General features: G+C 41.6%; 1 protein-coding gene across 1 annotated transcript in view; it reads right to left on the bottom strand.

The window, feature by feature from the left end:
• Positions 1-25281, bottom strand: part of LOC124555087 (protein Pixie) — a 62825-nt gene that overhangs the window by 2621 nt on the left and 34923 nt on the right. Inside the window, exons 5-10 of the mRNA XM_047128881.1 lie at positions 13525-13711; positions 13300-13421; positions 12463-12747; positions 9657-9772; positions 1952-2148; positions 439-673 (exon numbers count right to left, since the gene is read on the bottom strand). Coding sequence (XP_046984837.1) covers positions 439-673; positions 1952-2148; positions 9657-9772; positions 12463-12747; positions 13300-13421; positions 13525-13711 — 1142 coding nt within the window. The remainder of the gene's footprint in view (positions 1-438; positions 674-1951; positions 2149-9656; positions 9773-12462; positions 12748-13299; positions 13422-13524; positions 13712-25281) is intronic.

Raw genomic sequence — 25281 nt, 5'->3', positions numbered from 1 at the left:
GAAATTTTATTTAAAACTGAGAACAGAATCTCATTTCATTTTTGAGTTAGTGGGTTTTATATCCCAAGGATAGTCCTGCGTGTCATGCCCATTCATTCACGTTAGTCTAATCAATTCAAGTTAATCTAATCAATGTACCATTTTAAATTCCCCCCCCCCCCCCCCCCCCCTCTCTCTCTCTCTCTCTCTCTCTCTCTCTCTCTCTCTCTCTCTCTCTCTCTCACACACACACACACACACACACACAAGCCACAAGTTAGTCTAATCAATGTACCATCTTAAATTTCAGTGAAGAATGAAAAAAGTAAATTACATTAAATTCAACTTCTGTAAGAATTTGTTTTATAACGAGATACAACCAAAATCGGTACAGACAACCCAATTATTCAGGTTAACAGCATTTTACTCCTTTAGCTTTGATCAACTCTCAACACATACCTTCACAGAGTTGTTTTTATTGATTCGAGGTCTGTAGTTATTTGGATCTCTCCTAAATGTGATGCCTAAAAGTTCCAGGAATCTGTTCATTCCAGCCAATAAGTTTTGTGGACTGTGTGCTACAGTTTCAATCGATGGTGCTCCTTCAAATACAATGACTCTGTCAGCCAAGTAAGTGGCCATGATGAAATCGTGTTCAACCACAAAACCAGTTTTCTTAGCATGAAGTATGAACCTGCAGAAAACAAAAGAGAAATCAGTGCTGCTGATTTCATAGTTTAAAACTATGGCAACTGCCTTACTAGACTCAGTTAAGCATTAAAAACATAGTGTTTAGGAGTAGTTATAACCACTTAACAATGAATAGAATTTTGTGTGTGTGCGAGCGTGTGCACATGCGCTTTTTTTTTTTTTTTTTTTTTTTTTTTTATTAGCCCTTCAGAGAACAATCCACGCACAAAGTGACATTTTATATTGCACAACTAATACATCTCTGGTCTCAAAAATGATAAGGTCATTTTATTACAACTAACGCTAGTACATCCACATCAATACTCCAGAAGCCACCATACAGTGCATGGCGGAGAGTACCCTGCACCACTACTAGTCATTTCCTTTCCTATTCCACTCAAAAACAGAACAAGGGAAAAACGACTATCTATATGCCTCCATACAAGCTCTAATTTTTCCTATATTATCTTCAGGGTCCGTACACGCAATGTATGTTGGTGGCAGTAAAATCGTTTGGCAGTCAGATTCAAAGTCTGGTTATCTACATTGATACAATAGAAATTTTCAAAAAGAATGTCATGTTCCCTTAGGGATTCCCATTTGAGTTCCCCATGCTTCTCCAAAACATTAGCATGTTGTTCTAACCTACCGATAATAAATCTAGCAGTCCGTTTCTGAATTGTTTCGATGTCCTCCTTCAATCCGACCTGGTACGGATCCCAAACACTCAAGCAGTACTCAAGAAAAGGGCGCACCAGTGTCCTAAATGCGGTCTCCTTTACAGGTGACCCACTTTTTCCTAAAATTCTCCAAATAAACCAAAGTGTACCATTCACCTTACCTACCACAGTTCCCACATTCTCATTACATTTCATATCGCTTGGCAATGTTACGCCCAGATATTTAAACAACTTTACTGTGTCACGCAGGACACTCGTAATACTGTACCAGAACATTACATGTTTGTCTTTCCTACTCATCCACATTAACTTACATTTTTCCACATTTAGAGCTAGCTGCCATTCATCACACAAACTAGAAATTTTGTCTAAGTCGTCTTGTATCTTCCAACAGTCACTCAACTTTGACACCCTACCATACGCCACAGCATCATCAGCAAACAACTGCATATTGCTGCCCACCCTGTCCACCAAATCATTTGTGTATATAGACAACGACAGCACTCATATCACCCTTCTCCGGGGCAGTCTTGATGATACCCTTGTCTGATGAAAATGGCACTATTCTGTTCCTAACGAAGTGGTTCTATAGAAACATATACCTTTTTATAACTTTTGCAGCCACAAGACGTTGCTCAGAATCTAGATATGCTGATGGTTCATCTATGAGATAAACATCAGCAGGTTTACCAAGACAAAGTGCTAGAGCAACACGCTGCAGTTCTCCTCCCGACAAGTTCTGAACTTCCTGATCCATTATATCATCCATTCTCAAAGGCTTCATGACGTCAGTCACAAACTGCATGAACAAAAAGTACACGATTATAAACTTGAAGTTCAAAATATGTAAGCATAAATTAGCTGAAAATATGTAAGAATCAATAAAAACACTATTTAGAACACAAAAGCACATGCCATATTTATTTGACAATATCAGATAATCCCTTTTTTTAAAGGGACTCCTTGAGAAATTTTTATTTTTGTGTGTTATGACAAATCAAATTTAAAATGTGTAATTAAAGTATCTTAACATCTGGCTAAAAAGTTAACATTGCCCATAATAAACATCTGTGTTTTCCTAGATAGATTATACGATGATGATACGCAATGGTTTTTCATCAAAAGCCACAGTAAATCATTGGGCTAGTGTTGTTCTGCACCAGTACATAAGTCCCATCCTCTGCATTGTCAAACATCAGCTTGTACTCGCTTTGAACTCTGGTAAGTATGCAGTCAGAAAATTCTTCTTTACCTCCAGCAACTTTATTCACATTATTTCTTGAATAACTTGGAATCCTTAATTGTGTCTCTCACTGACTTAATGAACAACCAGGTGCTCTAATTAATGAAATCTTTCCCAATTTGGTCCCCTGAGAGTTTCACATGTAGAACCAGCTTTCTTCATTTGACAGCACCTTCACTTTGTGACATCAAATTTGCTTCATGCTGCACAGTTGTGACCTCTGCATCATGAATAACCATTAAGTTAAAGTTAGTTTTGTATTGTCTGCATGAGCCATTTGTCAGCAGCATACACTTGGCTCTATGTTTCTCAACAGAGTCACTGCTGTGATTTACATCCATGATAAAACGCTACAACTTCCCATTCTTGCAACATTATGCAAACTGAATAACAATAATAATACGTTACCCTCTGGGAGCCTCTGCTGAATTGGCAGAAGTCTGACCACTTTGGGCTAACAGTGCTCTTCATCATTGGTCACAAACCTTGGAAAGTAACAATGTTGTCTAGCAGTGGCTGGTTTAGTGCTATTGTTATACTTCTTGTTTCATTTATTGTGCCACATTTTGGGCATTGTATATGAACATATTCATGTTAGAATTGATTTGTCCACTGTTGAAATGTATACCATTGCTGAGTATTTGTTCATTCACAAAGTCAGTTCAGTTCAGACTACATTTAGATTCAAGTGAACAGCAGTTTAAATGTGTAGATGTTCACAAAAAGCTAGGTACATAGGATGCATCATAGTTAGCAGCATGACAAAATTTTCTGCACCTTACCACTACCCTCCTCACATTCAGCCATGCTGGTGCCACTGCACCCCTCCAACCCTTCTGAAATGGCCAAACCTGCATGTGACAGCTACCAAAGCTTCATCTGTGAATGTAAGACAACCCCTATACTAAGCTATTACACAACATAAGAACACTGACCTCAGCAACCAAAGATTTGTCAGCAAATATACAATGAGCCTGTATTTTTGAAATGATGAATTTAGGAAGAAACCTCATAATAGTTGGGTAAATATAGTATTTATCATCAGCCAAGAAACTACTTAAGATTAAAGCAAATAACTTTCTGAATTTTTTTACAATAACTGTTTCAACTAATGGGAGGGAGGGGGGGGGGGAACCAGGAAATCTAATACAATACATAAAGCGACCAAAAATTAAAATAATTTCAAATCCTGAATCACAGAACACACAGGTTGCAAGTTAGGAGTTCACTACCAACCCCTTTACACAATTTGTACCTTGGCAAGATGCACCATAATACGTCTGTACAGCTCACTACCCACACGCAAAACATCAAAACTGAGAGAGAGAGAGAGAGAGAGAGAGAGAGAGAGAGAGAGAGAGAGAGAGAGAGAGAGAGAGAGAGAGAGGAACAGCACAGTTATTATTATATTAAAAGAATCCCAAAGTTAACACTTACCAACAAATTACAGCATATTTCTGGTAACTTGTCAGGAAAGTTCTAGAATGTATTGAAATTTAATCACGAGATAGCTGGCATATAACGGTGTTCAAGATACATAACTATGAAAGTTCTGAACCCCAAAACAGTTTTTAAAATATAATAGAACAGGAAAGTATATTCAACAGTGAAAGACGAAGTACAGGAATTAAACCTATCTTCCATATTATCTGCACAACATGATCCAAAAGCTATTTGCTCAACGAATCTAATGAGAAGATGCTGAGCATCTGTTCTGTACCAGATAACAACCTGCAACTCATATCCCCAAGGGGTCCCCAATATGCTCTACAATTTTTAGATCCAGTTACCTTGCTGGTCAGACCAAGCAGTCAACAGCTGGAGGCCTGCATGTAAGACTCATTAAACGTAGCACCTCAATGTGGACAGGCCTGCAGTAAGCCATCCTTGACCTATGGGTGTTATTCCTCTGAACACCAACAAGACAGAGAAAGTCTGTACATGCAGACAATACGATACCTCCCCACACCAGGGAACGACCACCCATCACCTATCAAATGGATCTTTTTCAATAATGTTCCAGTGACTATATCAGCTACCACATTCCAAGAAATGACACTTTCTGAAAAAAATTTAATACTGCTTAATGTATGACTGGTATATGGCATAGGTCCAAATAATTTTGTGTGTGTGTGTGTGTGTGTGTGTGTGTGTGTGTGTGTGTGTGTGTGTGTGTGTGTGCATGCGCGCGCTACTTTCCTGGCCAGATTTAACACTTCTGGGTTTATGAGGAAACATTAACAATTACACAGATTGCTGATTATTCTCCTTCCATTTCTCTTTTCCCCTATTGTGCTTAACTTTTAGACATGTGTGAGGATTATGGCCCCGAGATGTAAGACAGGATACCAGAACTTAATGCTCAACTGAATCCAACACTGCCCTGTGAGGCATAGAAACTCACATGCACAGGTAGTAAAAGCTGACCAGCATGTGGTGCTACTGTAATGTGGTTGTGCCTTGTTCTGTCACCTGTGCAAGTCATTCACCCAACCCCCTGCCCTCAGGCACTCCTGCTGTGGTATATGGTCACATAGGCTATGGCCCATTTCCTCAAATAACTGTGCATGAGCTGTTTTCCCACCACTGTCTGCAAGCACTTTGCAAAAGATGTGCGAGCACTCTAAGTGGAACAATCTCATCTAGACATTTGATGCAATCTTACAAGACACCCCTTGAGTGCGAGGTCACAATCTCAATCTTTCATAAGCCTCCTACGAAAGCGCTGTGTAAACAACGACGACAGGAAAAATATTAGCTGCTAGTGATTCATCATGTGCATCAGGAGGGCGACAGAAAATGTGCCTGGGAGGTGCAGAGATCAACCTCCTATGGGAAGAATGTATTACACTTCACAAAATGGATACAGCTGACATTCAAGAAATGTTCAAAATAGAGCATTAACTTGTACTACGAAGAACAAATAAAAAATAGCATGCCACAGGAATCACAAAGGTTCACACCATCACAATTGATGGGGAACTCCTTGGGAGTTACAAACCGTGCAGGACTCTCCACTTTTAAAGAATGCAGATAGAATTGTATGGGTGTAACAGGGTGATGAGCACTGATGGAACGTGATGACATGCAACCAAATGCAAAACGCTGTCATGAGCTTATCCTGAAACTGGCTACCCTTTAAGGTGTAGCTGCAGATACTGCAATAATATATTTTATAGACACGGAGGGGGGGGGGGGGGGGGGGAAGGCTTCGAGAAGCTGAATTTGTCTAGTGGTTCCAGGAATCAAGCAAAAGTAAGTTTCTTGGCCAGCTATTGACCAAAATCAGTGCCTATACCATAGTAGTAGTTATATTACACCCATTTTCCCACTCATACTTGCTGTGACACAAATTCCGTACTGCCCTTGCAAGATCATGCACAGGAGAAAGAATCTACGAGCGCAGTACCTCCAACTTCTCGCAGCACAATAAATAACTTACCAGCCACTTTACTACCCAGATTAACAGTCTGCATAATTTTATACAAAATGTGTTTAAGGCACTAATGTTAAGTTTATTTTGAAATAGCTCTCTTGGTACCTCTAATTCCCAGGGTTCCTTTCATATGCACTTCCTCTTCAAATCAAGATGTCAGAGTGGAAAACAAATTTCTTACTGAATGACAGTATAATTTTGTTTATCTCATCTAAAAATTTTTGGGCCGATTCAACAGTTTCCTGTGCATCGTAAAGTTAATGCTTTGTTTGAAATTTCGTTGTCTTAGTTTTCGTAATCTGTATCACTGTTTGAAGTTATGCAAGTATCCACTGGTTCCCTTGAAATCACTGTAACCTATGTCACATGCAATTTGATATGCATAACGTAGTATGTCAGTATCATGCACATGCTGTAAATTTAAAATCCACAAACACCAGTTTTATAACAAGTGCACCTTGTCTTCCCTTTAATATCCATCATTCTTCTTATGCACTACATGGTCATGTTGCTGTGGACTTATTCAAAATCTGTTCATAAATGTTTTTTACTATGCTGCATGTGATCTTCCATGTACATAATTATGTTTAGTACACACTTTCTGAACAACTATTGCCCTTCACTACCTTTCACTGCAGACCAGATTTGTGGCTCCCTGTCCAACAAGGATGATAAACTACATTGCTCAACCCCTGTTTCAATATCATTTTCACTTGTTAACCACACATCATCATCATCATCATCATCATCATCCTACTCCTCATGTACAATGTATGCACTGTGTATACACCACCACACATTCCACAGAGTCGTCTTACAGAAACACTAATCTTTCTATCTGCCAATTATTTCTCACTCCGCAAAATTCCTTGGGTTCCTTTCCAACAAAATGTGGACTTCAGAACTGTTGTTGTTGTTGTTGTTGTTGTTGTTGTTGATATAATGCAATGTTTGCTTTATTTGTCATTGCCATTGCTCTGCTTTGTAACACCACCACTAGCACTGTAGCACTGTTGTGGGTTACACATCGACTAAGCAGTTGAACTACGCTCCATATTCTCACAATAGGGTATCTCCAGTCCCACCTCCATGTTGCTATTACCAGCCAATATTTGGTTCCATGGGGACACTGAATGCCGTAAACACCACTGGTCTTTTGCGACCTTGCACTCAAGGGTTTCTTTGTTAGTAGCCACACTGTCCCCTTTCATGTCTTTGCAACATCGAGAATGTTTACACCACAAGCATTTCATTGAGACATACACTGAGGAGACAAAAGTCATGGGATACCTCTTAATACTGTGTCAGACCTCTTTCTGCCTGGTGTAGAGCAGAAACTATGTGGCATGGACTCAACAAGTCGCTGGAAGTCCCCTGCAGAAATACTGAGCCATGATGCCTCTACTGCCGTCCACAATTGTGAAAGTGTTGCCAGAGCAGGATTGTGTGCACAAACTGATCTCTTGATTGATGATGAGGTCCCATAATACTCCGAGGAGCGTAGGGGACGATGCGGGAGACCCGCACCGCCATACTAGGCAAGGTCCTAGCGGAGGTGGTTTGCCTTTGCCTTCCTCTGGCCATAATGGGGCTGGATGATGATGATGATGATTAAGACTACACAGCAACATTCAGTCATCTCGAGGCAGGAAAAATCCCTGACCCCGTCGGGAATCGAACCCGGGACCCCGTGCGCGGGAAGCAAGAACGCTACCACAAGACCACGAGCTGTGGATGACCTCTTGGTTAAGTCCCATAAATGTCTGATGGGATTCGTGTCAGGCAATCTGGGTGGCCAAACCATTTGCTCAATCTGTCCACAATGTTCTTCAAACCAACTATGAAAAATTTTGGCCTGGCGATATTGCGCATTGTCATCTACAAAAATGTGATTGATGTTTGGGAGCACTGAGTCTATGAATGGCTGCAAATGGTCTCCAGTAGCTGAACATTACCGATGACCCACTCAATTCCATGTAAAAATAGCCCATGCCAGTATGGTGCCACCACCAGCTTGCACAGTGCCTTACTGACTACCTGGGTCCATGGCTTCTTGGGGTCTGCACCACACACTAACCATACCAACTGAAATTGGGACTCATCTGACCACATCACAGTTTTCCAGTTGTCTTGGGTCCAACACGTCTGGTCACGAGCGCAGGAGAGGCACTGCAGGCAATGTTGTGCTGTTAGCAAAGACATTCATGTCAGTCATCCGTTGCCCAATTCATTAATGCCATATTTCACTGCATTGTTCTTAACAGATATGTTTATCGTACGTCCCACATTGATTTCTGCAATTATTTCACACATTGTTGCTTTTCTGTTGGCATTAACAACTTTACGTAAATGCCGCTGTCTTCTGTCATTAAGTAAAGGCCATTGGTCTCTATGTTGTCTGTGGTGAGGTGTAATGCCTAACTTTGGTATTCTTGGCACACTGTTGACACTTTGGATCTCAGAATATTGAATTCCTGAAGGATTTCTGAAGTAGAATGTCTCTGGCATCTAACTCCAACTACCATTCTCTGTTCAACATCTGTTAATTCCCATCAAGCAGCCATAACCATCTCAGAAATTTTTCTACATGAATCACCTGGGTACAAATGACAGCTCTGCCAATACACTGCCCTTTTATACATTGTGTAAACAATACTATCACCATATGTATATGTGCATACCATTATCCCATGACTTTAGTCACCTCAGTTGAATACTGTGAAAGGAAGCTCTTTACAAGTGAACAGTACAACAATTTTAATGAAGATCAATTTGTCTGTTTGTTTGTAAAGGAGGAATTTACTGAGAAACATAGTTGTCATAATTTTAATAATGTATTAAAGATTATATGCTGGCAGTAAATTAGGCCCGAAACAGCTGATGTCTACATAAAAAAAGGTGCACAACCTTACAGTGTGGGGTCACAGTTTTCACTTAAGTCATGGAAAGTTATTTGTATCAAGATTGGTATAATATTTGTCAGTGAACAAAACTGTTCAGAGCACACACTACCTATTGTCTTTAAGAGAACCAGGACTTCCTCTTGAAAAGAGGATCAGTAGTATGTGTATACAACACTACCAGCAAGAATATAAATAGAAAATTTGCACCAGAAGAGGGACTGATGACCTCAGAAGTTAAGTCCCATAGTGCTCAGAGCCATTTTGCACCAGAAGAATATAGTCCCCACTCCCCTCCCCTCCCCTCCCCTCCCCTCCCCTCCCAGATGGAAGAGAGGGGTAGGAGGAATCGTCACTTATTCCTCATACAGATTCAGGATTATTATCTCTATGAGTTCCCAGTTTTGTTTCACAATGGAACAAATGCCTCAAAACCCGTAAGATGTGCGAATACATGTAACTTACGTGTGAGTTCCACATTCACTTGCCTAATTGTACAGTTCACTATATTAAAAACTGTTCTCTTGCTGGAATTATTGCAGGATGAAAAAATACTTCAACAGCAAGTGTTGAGAAATTGGTATTACAACAAGAAATAATAATACCATCACAAAGTTTTACTGGAGCCACCCAACACCACCCACCACCATTTTGAATTTATTCCATATTATGCTTTTTACTTGTTAAAAGTTACTGCACAGTGTCAAACTACTGAGGATAAAACTAACCTGTGGGTGAACGTATGAATCTCTTATTTTTTCATGAAGTAGTTGACGAACAATTCCCTGTGATTTTGGACTGATTTTTTGAGGTTTGTAACTTATATGTAGCTGGGGCACTGAACCTGAAAGAAAATTAATGAAATACACAAGGTAAATTAAATAATTTTGGGCGTAAGGAACTTAGTTATTTTGTCAATTTAAATGTAATTATTCTACACTGAAAAAATGTTAACATACACATTTTCAGAAGATTTTATTACTTTAATGCGTACAAAGAGGAAAGTAAAACTAGGATTGTGCTGATATAACTAACTGTAGTACTCTTATCAAATTAGTGAGAGCCACGAGGACCCTAAGAGTAGTGCATCATTCCTCCAAGAATACGCACTAATTACCGACAGAAATAGCCACTATATAAAATTTGTGTATTGGCTCTGGTTTAATATTTTACATGGTTCTGTGTGAAAGCAATCAGAAACTACCTTTTCACCATGTTTAGCAGTTTTCCTATATTTTCATCATTGCAAGGGCTAGTTATAGAAGTATCTTTCACCAGGTACATGTGGCTATGGAGTGTGGCAGTTTTGCGATCTTTTTTCTTACTGTCATGTGGTCTCATAAGATTCCCAATCCAGCATCAAACAGTCACTTGGTGGTGAGTGGCTAGGGTGTTGTTAATGGTCAAAAGGCTAAACTGATACTTTTAATTAATAGGTTTGAGGCATTCCCTTCCAATGATAATCCAATTGCTCCACAGGTGAAACATAAGGCTGTTAGCTGTAGGAAACTTATGTTAGGCTGACAAGAGTGCATCCTAGGGAAATATTGGAGGGAAACAAATAAAATGTGCACTGTGTCTGTATCCCATAAGGAGTTGTCTGCCAGATGGAAGAGGCCAACCAAAGAGGAATTGAGGGAGGCTTGTCACTGCTATCATCAGTAGAAAAAATGTGTTACTGAGATCTGAGACCACTGTGTGTTCTTTCCATAGACACAGAAGTGATGACAACTAGCCTCACTATTGGGGCTTCAGTCAGCACAGCTGTTTATTGGCAGCACCATTCCAAGAAATGATCACGGTCTACTGGCACTGAGCCAAGTGGTGCATCAAAGCCAGAAACTGCCAGTTCTGTGTTGAAATCAACTGTATGTTTCTCAGTCTGCACTACAGTGTGGAGACTGGTCACGTCAAATGTGTGCTATACAGTGAAAAGGCCAGTCGGAATGCACACAGCATTTTTTTTTTTTTTAGACAAAATTCCAAAATCTACATACAAATACATATATTTTAATATTTACACTCTCCAAATTTGCTGCCCAATATGTTCTAACAAATGCTTCTCTAACAGTGGGCTAGAAAACAATTTATTAGAACATATTGCACAGCAAATAAGGACAGTGTAAATATTGAAACATTAGATGTTAACTGTTGGAAAATTTTCAGCAAATACTCAACAAAGAAGCTGAATCTACATTATACTAGACATTTCATTGGTTGAAAACTCAATCTATTCATTATTAGGATTTTCAACAAGCCATGGAACACATATTGGGGAGATAGATTAGATTCCACTGTAGAAGAAGCATTTATAGCAACAAGTAGGAAAATTTCTGAAAAATGGCATTCTGTAGAATTAAGGCATAAATGAGACACACAAAGAAATAAATTGAGCCTCAAGAGAAGGTGCCATGTAGGTGTCAAACAAATGCATAAAAAAATTTTACTTCTTGGAAGGCACATTTGTAAAAACCAAATTTATTAAACTTACAGAATAACAGCTACAACATTCAACACAACAGCTTTGTGCATGCATTCACTTTTAATTTGAGGAAAGCACTACCTTTTTTTCTTTTTCTTTCTTTCTTTTTTTTTTTTTTTTTTTTTTAAAAAAAAGAAACAATTTCCAACTGCCAGAAACGAAGTTCCATTTTAGTTAAACCACAGCCTGAACACTGCTTCCTCTGCATATGTATGAGCTTGTACTAAATTGGTGGTAGAGCACACACTAACTATATTTCATGGGTCAGATGAGATATCTCACCCCAACAGTGTGACATTACATAATTAATAATGTTAAAGTGTTGCCACAGTGCCAAAGTAAACCACTTATTTTTTTCCCAGGGCACATGGTTTCATGTAGTCAAACTTATCCCTTCTGGAACCTTACACACTATTACAACTGCATTAGATGAAGTAAAACCCCATTGTCTTTACACAAAAATATAATATGGCACACTTTCTAAAGGCATCATAGAAATTGCTCTTCATTTCTGTCATTCATGTAATACATTTCACTCCAACATCTCTTATACCACTTAAATTAAACAACACAGTACAAGTCAGTCAAATTATGACACAAATGTACATTTGTCGTCAATCTCGGTGATAAGTAACAAGTGTACTGACACCAAAACTTAATTGGCATTTGTGGAGTATCTTCTCTACAAAAATACAAACGTAGGAGAATATGTGATTTGTACTGTAAGAAAATTATCTGACCAGAGTCAAATGACCTCTTACTCCATTTCTTTCACCTGTTTACTTATCAGTCACTATTTCTGCCTGAAATAAAATTTTTCCGGTGTATGACTACATCTTGACACTAGATCAACCTTTTGGCCACTTTCAGCAGTTGCCTAAATGATGGTCTAGACAACAATATGACAATATTGTCATGTATCCAGAACAGTTTTACTCAATATGACAACTGACACATAAGCCTAGAGTTGGACAACATTCTCATGCTCACGAGGAGTTCATTTAATGTTTGATGCACAAATCAATGTTGCAATCACAGTATTAAGTACTAACCTGAACCATTATCAGGCCGAAGCTTTCCTGCCAACAACCTGATAAATGTAGTTTTACCAGTTCCATTCTCCCCAAGTAGCACTAGAATTTCTGAATCTGAGAATTGCCCTCGTTCAATACTTAAATGAAAGTTTCCCATTCTCATATACATTGGTGGATATTCATAATGGTTCATCCGTTTAACTTCCTCCTCTGTTGCAGATTCTGCCACTTTGAAGACAAGCGACTCATCCCGAAAACGTAAGTTCTCCGTTGGCACAAAACCATCAAGGAAAATATTTATTCCTGCAATGAAACAGCATAAAATGGAATATGAAGACGTCAAACACTTTAAAGACATTAAGGAATGGAGACTCCAGGTTGGAATATAAACAATTTAAGGAGAAGATGGTACGGTAAGTTGAAGACAAGACACAATTAAAAGGCACACATTCGTTTTCAGCCACATCCTTAATCAGAAAAAAAAAGAAGAGAAATGCACACACATTCTTTCATGCAAGCAAGCACACCTCGCATGTACGCATCATCTTTTTGCTTTAAAGACATTGGTATAGACTGAAAAGTTATTTAACTATAGAATCTCATGATGGTGACTAACAAGCTTTGTATTGCTCATTGCTCATGGTACATACTGTCTAATAACTTACCAGAGCTTCACTACCATTTACGACACCAGAAAACCCTTAAAAACCACAAAATTTGCTATACTATTTACTATGTTTACCTGCTAATTTAGCGTGTAATTATTACATAATCTTTCAAACTATACAAACATTATTCCTTATGTAAATAAAACATACAGAAACACCTAAAACAAATTACAACTAATATATTCACCTTCCCTCACCGAAAATGGCATTGTAACCACACCATATGCTCCTGGCACACCATACAAACAACAAATGAAGTCAGATAGATAATCCAGGACTGACAGGTCGTGCTCCACAACAATTATGAATCTGGAATGCAATCCAACTAATGCAATGAACATACATACATTTGAGTAAAACATTTGAAGCAACATTTTAGTTGAAGACAATGACACACACTACATAAACTTACTTATCAGGATGCATAAGGGAGCGTATTGTAACAGCAGCATTCAAGCGCTGTTTTACATCCAAGTAACTAGATGGCTCATCAAACATAAATATATCACCTTTCTGTATGCACACCATGGCACACGCAAATCGCTGAAGCTCCCCTCCAGAAAGTGCATCAATTGCCCTGGTTCGTATGTTATTCAAATCTGTCAAAATTAAAAACAAATGCAATTTACACTAGAAATACCAACTGCTTCAAATCGCATTAACAAAGGGAGGGAATTCCACAGAACCTTAGAAAGTGGAGACTTCAGATTTTTATGTACAAATTATATGAGGACCAAGCAGTCTGCAATCATTCAACTAAATACAAAAAACCCAACAACACCTGACATCTGAATGCCTACCCCCCCCCCCCCCCCCCCGTGTGTGTAATGGGAGAGTAGACCCAATACAGAAATCTCAGGAGACGTGAAGTAGGTCAAAAAGTGATCACCTGGACTCACTGATCACTGGCTATGGAAATGCGCCAGGTGCAGAACATGTTGATGCATGCAAATGAACTTTCTGTGGAACATCAGGCCTTCCACATTATGCACTGGAAGGTGACAGTGTAGATGGTCATGGGTAACTGAGAAGGACAAATTATGACCATGTCACATCAAAAGGTACATTCACAGTACGTAAGCATGGAGCACCTGATGGTGGAGAGATACTTAGCATCTGGTAGTTTAATTATTGAAAGGTAAACACACATAAGAAAAGTAAAGGCTCTAGTAACTTTGTCAGGGTGCATACGCACACAAGGAAATATAATTCCCGGATTTTCCCCAGACTTCCCAGTTAAAACTACACTTACTCCTGGGTGAAAATACACTTTTTCCATGTTAAGTGACAGTATACATTTCCTTGGAACTGTACAACTTATCGATTCATTGAATCGTTATGGTTTTATATGCCGGTGTAGAATTTCCCAGCACTTTACAAAAAGAAACTTACGTGGGGGTGGACAGGTGGGTGGGGGTGGGGGGGGAACCACACGTTTTGGAAAGATCTATAATGTGCAGCAACATGTACCCTGCACATTTTCATATGCCAGCCGATGACGGCGGATATTCAGTGCATAGGACATGCAATGTAGTCAGCCAATAGCAAACACCACTGTCAAGAAGCGCGACCACACAAATAGGAAAAGTTAATGGTCTAAATTAATACGCATAGCATTGCTACAAGAAAAGAAAAGCTTTCACATATAATATTGGCCTCTAAGCTTAATAAGCTTTAAGAGAATCTAAGCTTTCACACATAATTTTGATCTTTTTTACGCATGTTACACAGATACATCACACAGATGTGCCAAAATTTTTTTAATAATGACATAAATTTCTGAACTTCTGGCCTTCAAATTTTTCTAAATGGTAAAGAGTTTTTTTAAAAAGAGTCAAGCACACTGTGATTTAAGAAGTTCATCTTACATTCTCGCACATAGTTCATCTTGCATAACAGAAATTTACTTTGAAAGTAACACTATTCAAATCATCATACGCAATATTTTCCCGTGACCTGTTAGAAACAGGTTCATTTCAGCAGTTGCCAGAAAGAACCAGATAATGCGCGTCACCACACCTGTACAGCTACAATGACGCAGGAAGCCCATGTTCTTACGTCTAAAACATTAAAAGATCTTAAGTTATGTCATACAAGAAACAAGACATCAGAGGATACTCCAAGAGCATTGAAATTTCGTGAACCATGCTAAACTGCATGATTCGGCTTAAAGTGCACACTCATATGTCCAGATTCGGATGTAAATTTGCTTGGAGTACCAGTACTGTATTATCTAATGTTTGATTCTTTAGTATGGCATAATGCTATACGTGCTATAAGATGAAAACATGCACTTGAAACTCAGCAAACAATTGAAACTAGCCAATAATGTGGAATGAAACACTTCGTTTCAAATAAATGGACTGCCCTCTGCAGGAAAGGTTAACAAAAGCCAAATTTCTTTAGCAAACTGACAAAAATAACTTCACTGTTCTGCAAGACAAATAATGCTTGACTGTCAGAAAGGTGGAAATAAAATAAAATCTGAAACTAATAACTTATTTTAACCTACCATAATTACGTGAATGTATTTTAATTCACTTTATAACTCCCAGCTACAGAAATCCGTCTTGTTTCCATTCAATGTGAGAGCAATAAACGAAGAGGAAACAGCATGATAACTAAACGTAAACACAGGTCACGTGGAGACTACCCATCTCTCCACTACAACTCAGACTGCTGTGTATCAGTCTCGGATCAACAGTATTTCCGAACCGTGGCAATGCTATATAGTGGTGGTTAACCCCCCTCCCCCCCCCCCCCTTTCCTCCAGCATTTGAGTTAGGATGCCAAAAATTAAATAGCCTTTTCAAAAAACGTTCATTTTGTAGTGCACATCTTTCTGAAGAGTCTCATACATAAAACCTACATCTTCGAAGAAATGTAAGCCATGTTATTGGTGTTAAGTGTTCTGAAGTGCAGTGCCATGCCTCTTCACACAGCATTCTTCAAACCGCACGTCAGGATCATATTCATGTTACTTAAGGTATTTCCAAAGCTTGATTTCAGGTATCTTATTCCACAGCAGCTTTTACTGAGCCTGACAATCCCACCTTTGTGATAATAAACACATCAATTATCATAATAACATCAGCCCTTGAGGCAACTCTTCATCTCTAATTTTACCAGTCTCTCTTTCATTGTATTTGATGGTGTCTATTTTGTCGCATGATGGGACTTGCTTGTAATTGTGCATTTGCTTTGATGTCGGGATTATTTTCAACAATGATTGGCAGTACACATTGTAAAGAGCTGTCATTTCAACATCAGCACTCTTCCTGACAGACAATTAGGTTTTTTGCTATGCAGAATACTCTGCACAATTTTCCAGCTCACACTGTTCTAACATGCATTATTTTGGGGTTGTTCTTGAGCAGTCAGCTATTTTAATCGGAAAGTTTACATCAGTAACTGATAGTAGTAAATTCTTTAAAGGAACTCGATATTAAATTCACCATCAGCTAATTGTGTTACACAGGCCAATAGGGATTCAAAATGATTTACAAGGTTAACATTTTATGTTGGAACTCAGTTATAAGTAGCTTTTATACAGAATTTGTTACAAATTTTACTTATATACATTTTCAGATGCTGCTGAAAGCAAAATTTATTAATATCAACATTCTCAAATGTACGCCAATTTCTGATGAATGTTACAACTTACTTTTTCCATATCTCCTCAACAGAAGTAAGACACTAACATGAAACCTGTAGAATTGCACATACCTAGTTCAGCAATGATAAGATGCCCAGAGAGCAATAAGAATGGTTGACATTTTATAATGATGCAGTATGATACATTACAGCTTTTCAGTAGCCTTCTGATACTGAATGTTTTGTTTCTTGCTGTTCTCTGTAACCTAATTAAGGCACTGCTGTGACGTCATGATAGTGTTTTGTTTGTAACCTAGTAATTCTTCCTTTAATTTTCTTACCGTGTTGAAGATATAATTTTCCCGTACTGAAAGAACTATCCAACTACATCAATATGCAAGTTCTCTCTTCAAATTAACTTTATTTAGAGACGAGGTCAAGTAAAGTTTATTGTAGCTGCTCAGAGCAAACTCAACACTGGCATGCCTCAATGAATATGCAATATTTACAAGATCAATATAATACTTAGAATCTCTGCCAACACCACTGCCCAACCACAATGGCTTCCTTTGTAAAATCTTCAGGCAGTGTATCTATATCCTCTTATAATTTCACAAGAAACAGGACTAGGCAAAAAAGGTCTTCTAGATCCAGCATTGTCATCTTAGTTCGCCCAGCAACAGTAGGCCTCTCTTTCTAGCAAGATACCATCTACCAACAAACTGCTCTATTGCTGTTTACTTATAGCCTTACTTTTTAAATTCTTACTGAAAAATACTTGTGCACTGCCTACCCTTACATTTTTAATTGGAGCAACCAGTTAAACTTATTTTCCACATTTACCACAAAGCTGTCGACAAAAGTCTGTGACTGTTTCTTATAACAATTGTTGCCACTATTCGCCATCCTCTACCCTTTTTCCTCCTTAATCCATGTATGCACTCATGTGCAGCATTCTTCCATTTACATTCCAATGTTGTCCTATCTCAAGTTCGTTTTTTACAAAACTACTGATGAACAGCCATATATGCACCACTACTTTTATTCAATGGAACAAACTATACCAATCATCACATCAAACCTAAGCAGACAATTAACTTAAGTCAGGCACTTTTCAGTCATGATAAGTAACAACAAATTAGTAATAATAAATTAGATTTCCAAACATATAGGGAAACATTTACAAACATTAGATTGGATTGGACTGATGGGGTTAGAGGGAACAAACTATGAGGTCTTCAGTCCCTCCACCCTATATGCATCAAGTTGGGAAGAGCCCTCAGTGAGGAAGAACACAGAAAACAAATACAAATGAAAGCAACTGTAACAGAGGATCAAGAAAACCAAAAGACTGAAGCAAGTAGAAGAGAGAGAGAGAGAGAGAGAGAGAGAGAGAGAGAGAGAGAGAGAGAGAGAGGGGGGGGGGGTGTTAAGAGGGTGAATGTGGGAGACTGGTTCCACCAAAACAGCAGGTGGAAGTCCCTGGGACATAAGTGATGGGAGGCACACCCACAGAAGCAGACCTGTGTTTCTTCACCCTCCATTACCAAAAGAAAACTAGCAATGCAGACAAGTTGATTAAATCTCAGGAAAGATAAGACAATGAGACAGTACATCAACGACAGATGTAAAAAAAAAATTTAAACAGATGCTTTGGTTCCTCTGCTACCACCAGATTCAGGCATGTCAGCAAGTTTAATGTTTCACTGGAAAGTGGCCACACTGGAGCAGTCCAGCAAGATGTGGACCACTGTCAGATAGGCACCAGTGGGGTGGATTCTCACGTGATAGGATGTGACAATGTGTCAGCCAAGTGTAGCCAATGCAAAGCCGACATAACGGTAGATTCCCTGTGAAAAGCATTAACGGAAGACAGCCCCATCGTCATGGTCCCCTTTATTGTTCACAGTTAGTTTGGAGAAAGCAGGGTACACCAATCTGTGCCAATGAGTCAACCGAAAGTCCAGTTTCAGTACCCCCATATCCAAAGTTGGCATTCTGGTAGCCAACTTGGCCTACAGTTCAGCATATTTGCTCCCTTGGATCCGAATATGACCCAGGGTCCACACAGACAACAGCCGATCCAGTTCGACAGAGGTCACAAGAGAGCTCTGGACAGTTACAACTAGTGTTAAGGGTAGTACTGGTCGACAGCCCGAAGACTACTCTGAGACTGTGAATTCACAAAGTCTCGGCAGTGCAAGAACAAATGTGACAGACAGCTCAAGCAATGGCCAACAACTCTGCAGCAAATACACTGCATCTGTTTGGCAAGAAGCGTAGTTCATTGCACCGGGCACATGTGCAAGCAAAACCGGTTCATCCATCAAGCATAGAGCCATCTGTGTAAACCACTTCAAAATCCGGAAATGCATCGAGAATGACCAGGAACAGATGGTGAAAAACCACAACGTCGACAGCCTTTTGGTCCAAAGGACAGGTCTAGACAGGTCCGAGGAAAGGGCAGACACCATGGGTGCGTATATTATTGTTTCCTGACAAGAGGAGGCAGTTGGGGAAGTTGGAGTTCAGAGCGGCGACACTTTATGTGAACTGCAATTGTGAATAGTCCTGGCCTCTGTTGTGTGAAGTGGGTCTCAATACCAGAAGATAGGATGCACAGGGGAGCAGCAAATATGTATCTCAGAGTTAAGCAGCAGTTGGCCGCACCTGGTTTGTAGTGGGGAGGACCCAGCCTCTGCAAGTAGGCTGCTCACAGGGCTGGTTCGAAAGGGAGTTCTTCCAAGTCAGACCCCACAATGATTTATCGAGTTCAGGTGATGCCAAATCATATGCCAGACTCCTATAATCAAGAAAGGACAGGATCAAACCTCAGTAGAGCATCAAGCATGTAGAGCGGTCTGCAATCCAGCTGGTGTTGCTGAGGCAGTGAAGGGTATTAAGGTGTGACCAGTGTGTTTGCTTATGTTGGCAAATCTGGGGAAGCCATGTCAACCAGGCATCTAAGACCAGTCCCAAAAAGCACCAAGACTCTACCACACTGAGCAATTGGTCATTGAGGTACAGTTCTGGGCATGGAGGGACAGCACTACAGTGACAAAGCGTATGAATCATATTTTGGTGGCTGAAAACCATGGGTGAGAGCCCAGGACTACATATTTCATATGGCACCCTGTAGTCAGTGTTCATCAACACCCATAGTTGAGGAGCAATGGTGATAGCAAAAATCATCAGTATACAGTAGGGATGACACTGTACATCCCACAGCTGCAACTAGACTATTGACAGCCACCAGACAAAGGGGGCACACACTGAACAGAGCCCTGTGGGACACCATTCTTTTGTTGATGTGGGAGTTGGGGGGGATGGTGGGAACCAACTTGATCCCATGATGTATGGTGAGACAAGAAGTTCTGGACAAAAATCAGGAGCAGGCCCTGGAGAGACTGCTCGTGCTGGGTAACAAGGTTGTAGTGAATGGTGTCATGAGCCTTTTGCACATCAAAGAAGACAGCTATAAGGTTTTGACACAGGGCAAAGGCTGACTGGGTAGCAGTCTCCATGCAAACAAAATTGTCAGCGGTAGAATGGCCTAGGCAAAAACCAGCCTGTAGACTCAAGGTAACAACACAGCCCCCAGCTCACCTTACATTTGCACAGCTTATAGAGAACATTTGTGAAACTAATTGAGCGACAGCTGCCCATCTCAATGAGGTGGTTACCTGGTTTCAGTAACAGGACAATTACACTTTCCCACCTATGACATGGGAACTCATCCCTCACTCTGCATACAATTGAAAATGGCAGGGATGTGACACTGGCAATCCACAGATAGGTGTTTTGAGCATTTGACTATAGATAAGGTCTGGCCTTCAAGTTGTGTCAGGGCAAAGGGCTTGAGCACTGAGTAATTTTCACTCATTGAACACAGCTTTACACGACTCCAGGTGACATGAAGTGAAAGGTAAAAGGTAAGTGAATTCACTCGACTCACTGTTTGAGGATACGAAATACAGGCTGGTAATTCTCAGACTCAGAAGCCTGAGTAACGCAAAACAAAATGTTTGGGGCAGTGCCGCACATAATGAGGAAGGGTGGCATGTGTTTGTTTTAGACTGAATCCAGACTGTACATGCAAACTTGTCTGAAACACTGTCCTTGTCAGCTCAATTCTTAAAATAGCTCCAAATAGTCATGGAGTGTAGGGTTTCGCAATACATGGAACCTGGTTTCCTGGAGGTCAACACCGAAAGCAGAGAAAATGAGTGAGACACATCACAACTCAATCAGGTGGTGGAAAAAAAAATAACTGGAACAGTCCCACTGGAAAATCACACTATCAATATCTCGTGGGGCCATGAAGGGACCCAGAAGGCAGGTCACGCCCCAGGGTCACCTGCTGCTACCGGTTATGTACACATTGATTCTGAAGAAGACTGTGTGGGTATCCAATAATACAGTGCCCACACAGAAGTCCCCTCTGGTACAGAGTCTGAACATATGAAAACCAGTGGCATGGGGACCATGAAACCACCTCTATCCCTGAGGTCATTTTTATGTCCCTCCTCTCATTGGGCAATTCTGATGTCCAAGAAGGCTTATCTGCCCCAGCTGCAAGACAGAGGAGGAATGCAAAGCCCTATGTACAGTAACCTGTGGTTCCTTGAGCTACTGGCTGGTATCCAGTTGCAGATCAGCAGAATCCTGGGACGGGAGTGTCCCTAGGGAACCCTTCCTGGTGTGAGATGACAGAGAAAGGGGTGTTGCTTCTCCAGCTGGAGACTGGGGATTGACATAGCCAATGGACAGGGAGCCAACGCTCCCAAAGTGGGTGTGGGTGACGGTTGCCAACCTCCAGGGGAGCAGGTGTAGTTAAAACAGCCCTGAGGGCCTGACACAAAAGACACAAAGGGTGAGGGTACTGTCATTAGGGAGGATGAAATAATCATAACCATATCATCATAAATCATCATCCTCCTCCTCCTTTCATCCATCCATCACGCAAACAACCCTGTTCCTTCTTGGCCTCCTGACACAAGAGTCTATCAAGAGTCTTGTATTCTTGGATTTTTCTTTTCTCTCTGAAAGACTGTGCACTCCAGTGAACAGGGGGAATGGCGCTACCTGCAGCTGACACCGATGGGCGAGGGGCACAGGGAGTGTTTGTGTGCAACTAATGTGCACAATCCTGGAATATGAGGCTAGCATTACAATGTGAAGACATGTGCCCGAACCTCATACATTGAAGCACCGTGTGGGAGCGGTAACATCGGATTTCACTTCACCACCTTTATCCCTTCAGGCAACAAGTCATCATCCAAAGCCAAGATGAAGGCCCCAGTATCAAACACATTGTCCTTTGGTCCCTACTTGATAGGACATCCCATTGCTCCAAGCTGATGTAACTCATCATCAGTCTGTAAAAGGAGGCCGCCATGTTCAGACTGTTATGGAGAGAGTGATACTTGCAAGAATGTCACACAGCTTGTCACAGGCAGGCAGTACCAGTGACTGTAACTGAACCACTTCTCACTTTTGAAACTGCTGCTACTTCCCTAAACCTGTCGTCAAGCTGTTCAACACAGGGTAATGGCTTTGTGGCCAAAAAGTATCTCTCATAGGTCCTAGATTGAAATAAGTATTGTGAGGAGTATTTCTCCCCTTGTCTCTTAGGCCTATGTTCCACCTACAACGTAGCCAGGGAAGGAAAAATTGTAGTAAACCTTTCCTTCAGAAGACATTGCTAGGGCCATGTGGCCATCAGCAGAAGAAAGTTTGAGCTGCTGCAGTTGCGAGTTATGTGCCTTGGTGCCACCCACTCCAAATGGAAGCTCTCCCCATGGGCACTACCCAGCCATAACAACAGCTACCTGGCTGGGTAATCGTTGCTGGGAGTCCCCATGCCCCAGTCTGATGCGCACATACTGCTTGGCACACATGGGGGGTTTCCAGCAAAGGCACAACCCCCCCTCTTCCACCCCACAGGGATGGCTACTGGGTTGGGTTTATTTAATTTTGCCAGAAAGGATGGCTGCAAAAGATAGAAATGCACAAAAAGTGGAATGTACAACACACTAGGTCACCCTCCCCGCACAATCCACATTTCTGTAAAATTTGGAAGAGGAATGGCACAGCAGACCTGACAATGGGGACCACATGAAGGATGACAAGTTTTAATAAAACAACGGAAAAGAAAAAAAATAAACTTGTGTCTAACGTGATAAACCAAATCCATGCATGGTTAGCATCAAGAAGATCATCCAATGGAAAGGCAGAGGGGAGAAAAGAATAGAAGGATTGATTTGCAGCAAGAAAACTGAAGTAGTGCTGCAACAGCTGTGGCCCTGCATTGGGCGAGCACATACTTACAGAAGAAATGCGAGCCCCCTAGAGGCGGGAGGGGGGGGGGGGGGGGAGATTAGACTTATATGCGGCGGTATGTCGATACCTTAGGTTCTACGCTAATTTGCTGAACAGACACACATTTTACATGGTCCTCTGTACACATCACACAGGCAGCAACGGGTAAGTTCTTCTTTCTTACTTCAAAACAAAAAACAATTTCATGTACAAGTATGTTTTTCTGTGCCAAAAATGTGACGAGTAAGACTTCGAACAGAAGGCCTAGGGTAAACACTAGCGGACGACTTTTCTCTTAGTACTGACTAACATAACTGTGGTTTTAACTTAACTATGTAGCTGTACAAGACCACACTAACATGTCTTGTCTGGCGTATGCAAGGCTGGCAACAATGAATAATAAGAAAAATACAAATAAAGAGTGGCACCAAATAGTAAGAACTAGTCATAACTCTATCACGTAAACAAAAACAAGCGACACCAGCATGTAACTCAAGATAAATTTGTGTAGTTACCGATGTACCACAATACACTGCATTGTGCTCACATATAGACCATGACCTTGCTCAAAGTATGAGCTTTGGATATTGCAAAACCCATATCAAAGAATCAATTATAAACATAACTATTGTGATAAACTCCAAATTGCCCTTCTGCACATTAATTCCATGGTGGCTGAAGGGTGTATCCTGAATTGCAGAAGAAGTAATGATGTAAAATACTCCACTACTAACCACACAATTTCTCCAAATGTTTTTTACCCACAACAGCAATAAGTGCAATTTGTATTTTGAATATTCAGAATGTTACCAATCTGCATCCAATTGCAGAGTGACTATCGTCGCTCCATCAGGAAAGAGCCTGTCTTCTCAGCTGGCATGAAGAATTTAACACAGATGCATCAGAAATTGTGGTTCACACTAGTCAATCCACTTCGGTAACTTCCTTTCAGAGACTATTCTGCTTGGCCAATGGACCCACTCAAGCAACTGCCACTCAAATTGATATCAGCACCAGCAGGGTCTGTGAAGGGAGGAGAGCAGTATGACAGAAAATGACACCACAGCATTGCTGAAATGAGTCATGTAGTCATTGGTTGAGTGTAAGGACAAGTTTTTACCATATGGCATGTTAAGTAGTCTTGCTCTTCAAACCAGATATCTGAATAACTAAACCCAGAGCTTGTTCGGATCCATCATGGTTCTACATCAGCATCAGCATCACCAAGTCACATCTCTGAGAATTCATTTTGTCTTCGTCTACCAAGGGGTGTTGGGGAAGGGGGGGGGAGAGAGAGAGACAGAGGGCATGGGGTGAGGGAGGGAGAGAGGAGGGAGGGAGAGAGGAGGGAGGGAGAGAGGAGGGAGGGAGAGAGAGGGGGGGAGAAGAGAGAGAGGGGGGGAAGAGAGAGGGGGGGGGAGAAGAGAGAGAGGGGGGGAGGAGAGAGAGGGGGGCTGAGAGAGAGAGGGGGGGAGGAGAGAGAGGGGGAGAAGAGAGAGGGGGGAGGAGAGAGAGGGGGGCGGAGAGAGAGAGGGGGGCGGAGAGAGAGGGGGGGGCGGAGAGAGAGAGGGGGGCGGAGAGAGAGAGGGGGGCGGAGAGAGAGAGGGGGGCGGAGAGAGAGAGGGGGGCGGAGAGAGAGAGAGGGGGGCGGAGAGAGAGAGAGGGGGGGCGGAGAGAGAGAGAGGGGGCGGAGAGAGAGAGAGGGGGCGGAGAGAGAGAGGGGGGGGCGGAGAGAGAGAGGGGGGGGCGGAGAGAGAGAGGGGGGGCGGAGAGAGAGAGAGGGGGGCGGAGAGAGAGAGAGGGGGGCGGAGAGAGAGAGAGGGGGGCGGAGAGAGAGAGGGGGGGCGGAGAGAGAGAGAGGGGGGCGGAGAGAGAGAGAGGGGGGGCGGAGAGAGAGAGAGGGGGGCGAGAGAGAGAGAGGGGGGCGGAGAGAGAGAGAGGGGGCGGAGAGAGAGAGGGGGGGGGCGGAGAGAGAGAGAGGGGGGCCGGAGAGAGAGAGGGGGGGGGCGGAGAGAGAGAGAGGGGGGCCGGAGAGAGAGAGAGGGGGGCCGGAGAGAGAGAGAGGGGGGCCGGAGAGAGAGAGAGGGGGGCCGGAGAGAGAGAGAGGGGGGCCGGAGAGAGAGAGAGGGGGGCCGGAGAGAGAGAGAGGGGGGCCGGAGAGAGAGAGAGGGGGGCCGGAGAGAGAGAGAGGGGGGCCGGAGAGAGAGAGAGGGGGGCCGGAGAGAGAGAGAGGGGGGCCGGAGAGAGAGAGAGG

This window comes from Schistocerca americana, chromosome X, assembly GCF_021461395.2.
Source record: "Schistocerca americana isolate TAMUIC-IGC-003095 chromosome X, iqSchAmer2.1, whole genome shotgun sequence".
NCBI classification, from domain to species: domain Eukaryota; kingdom Metazoa; phylum Arthropoda; class Insecta; order Orthoptera; family Acrididae; genus Schistocerca; species Schistocerca americana.
Note: the sequence above shows the minus strand (reverse complement) of the source record. Positions and strands in the feature narration are given on the sequence as shown.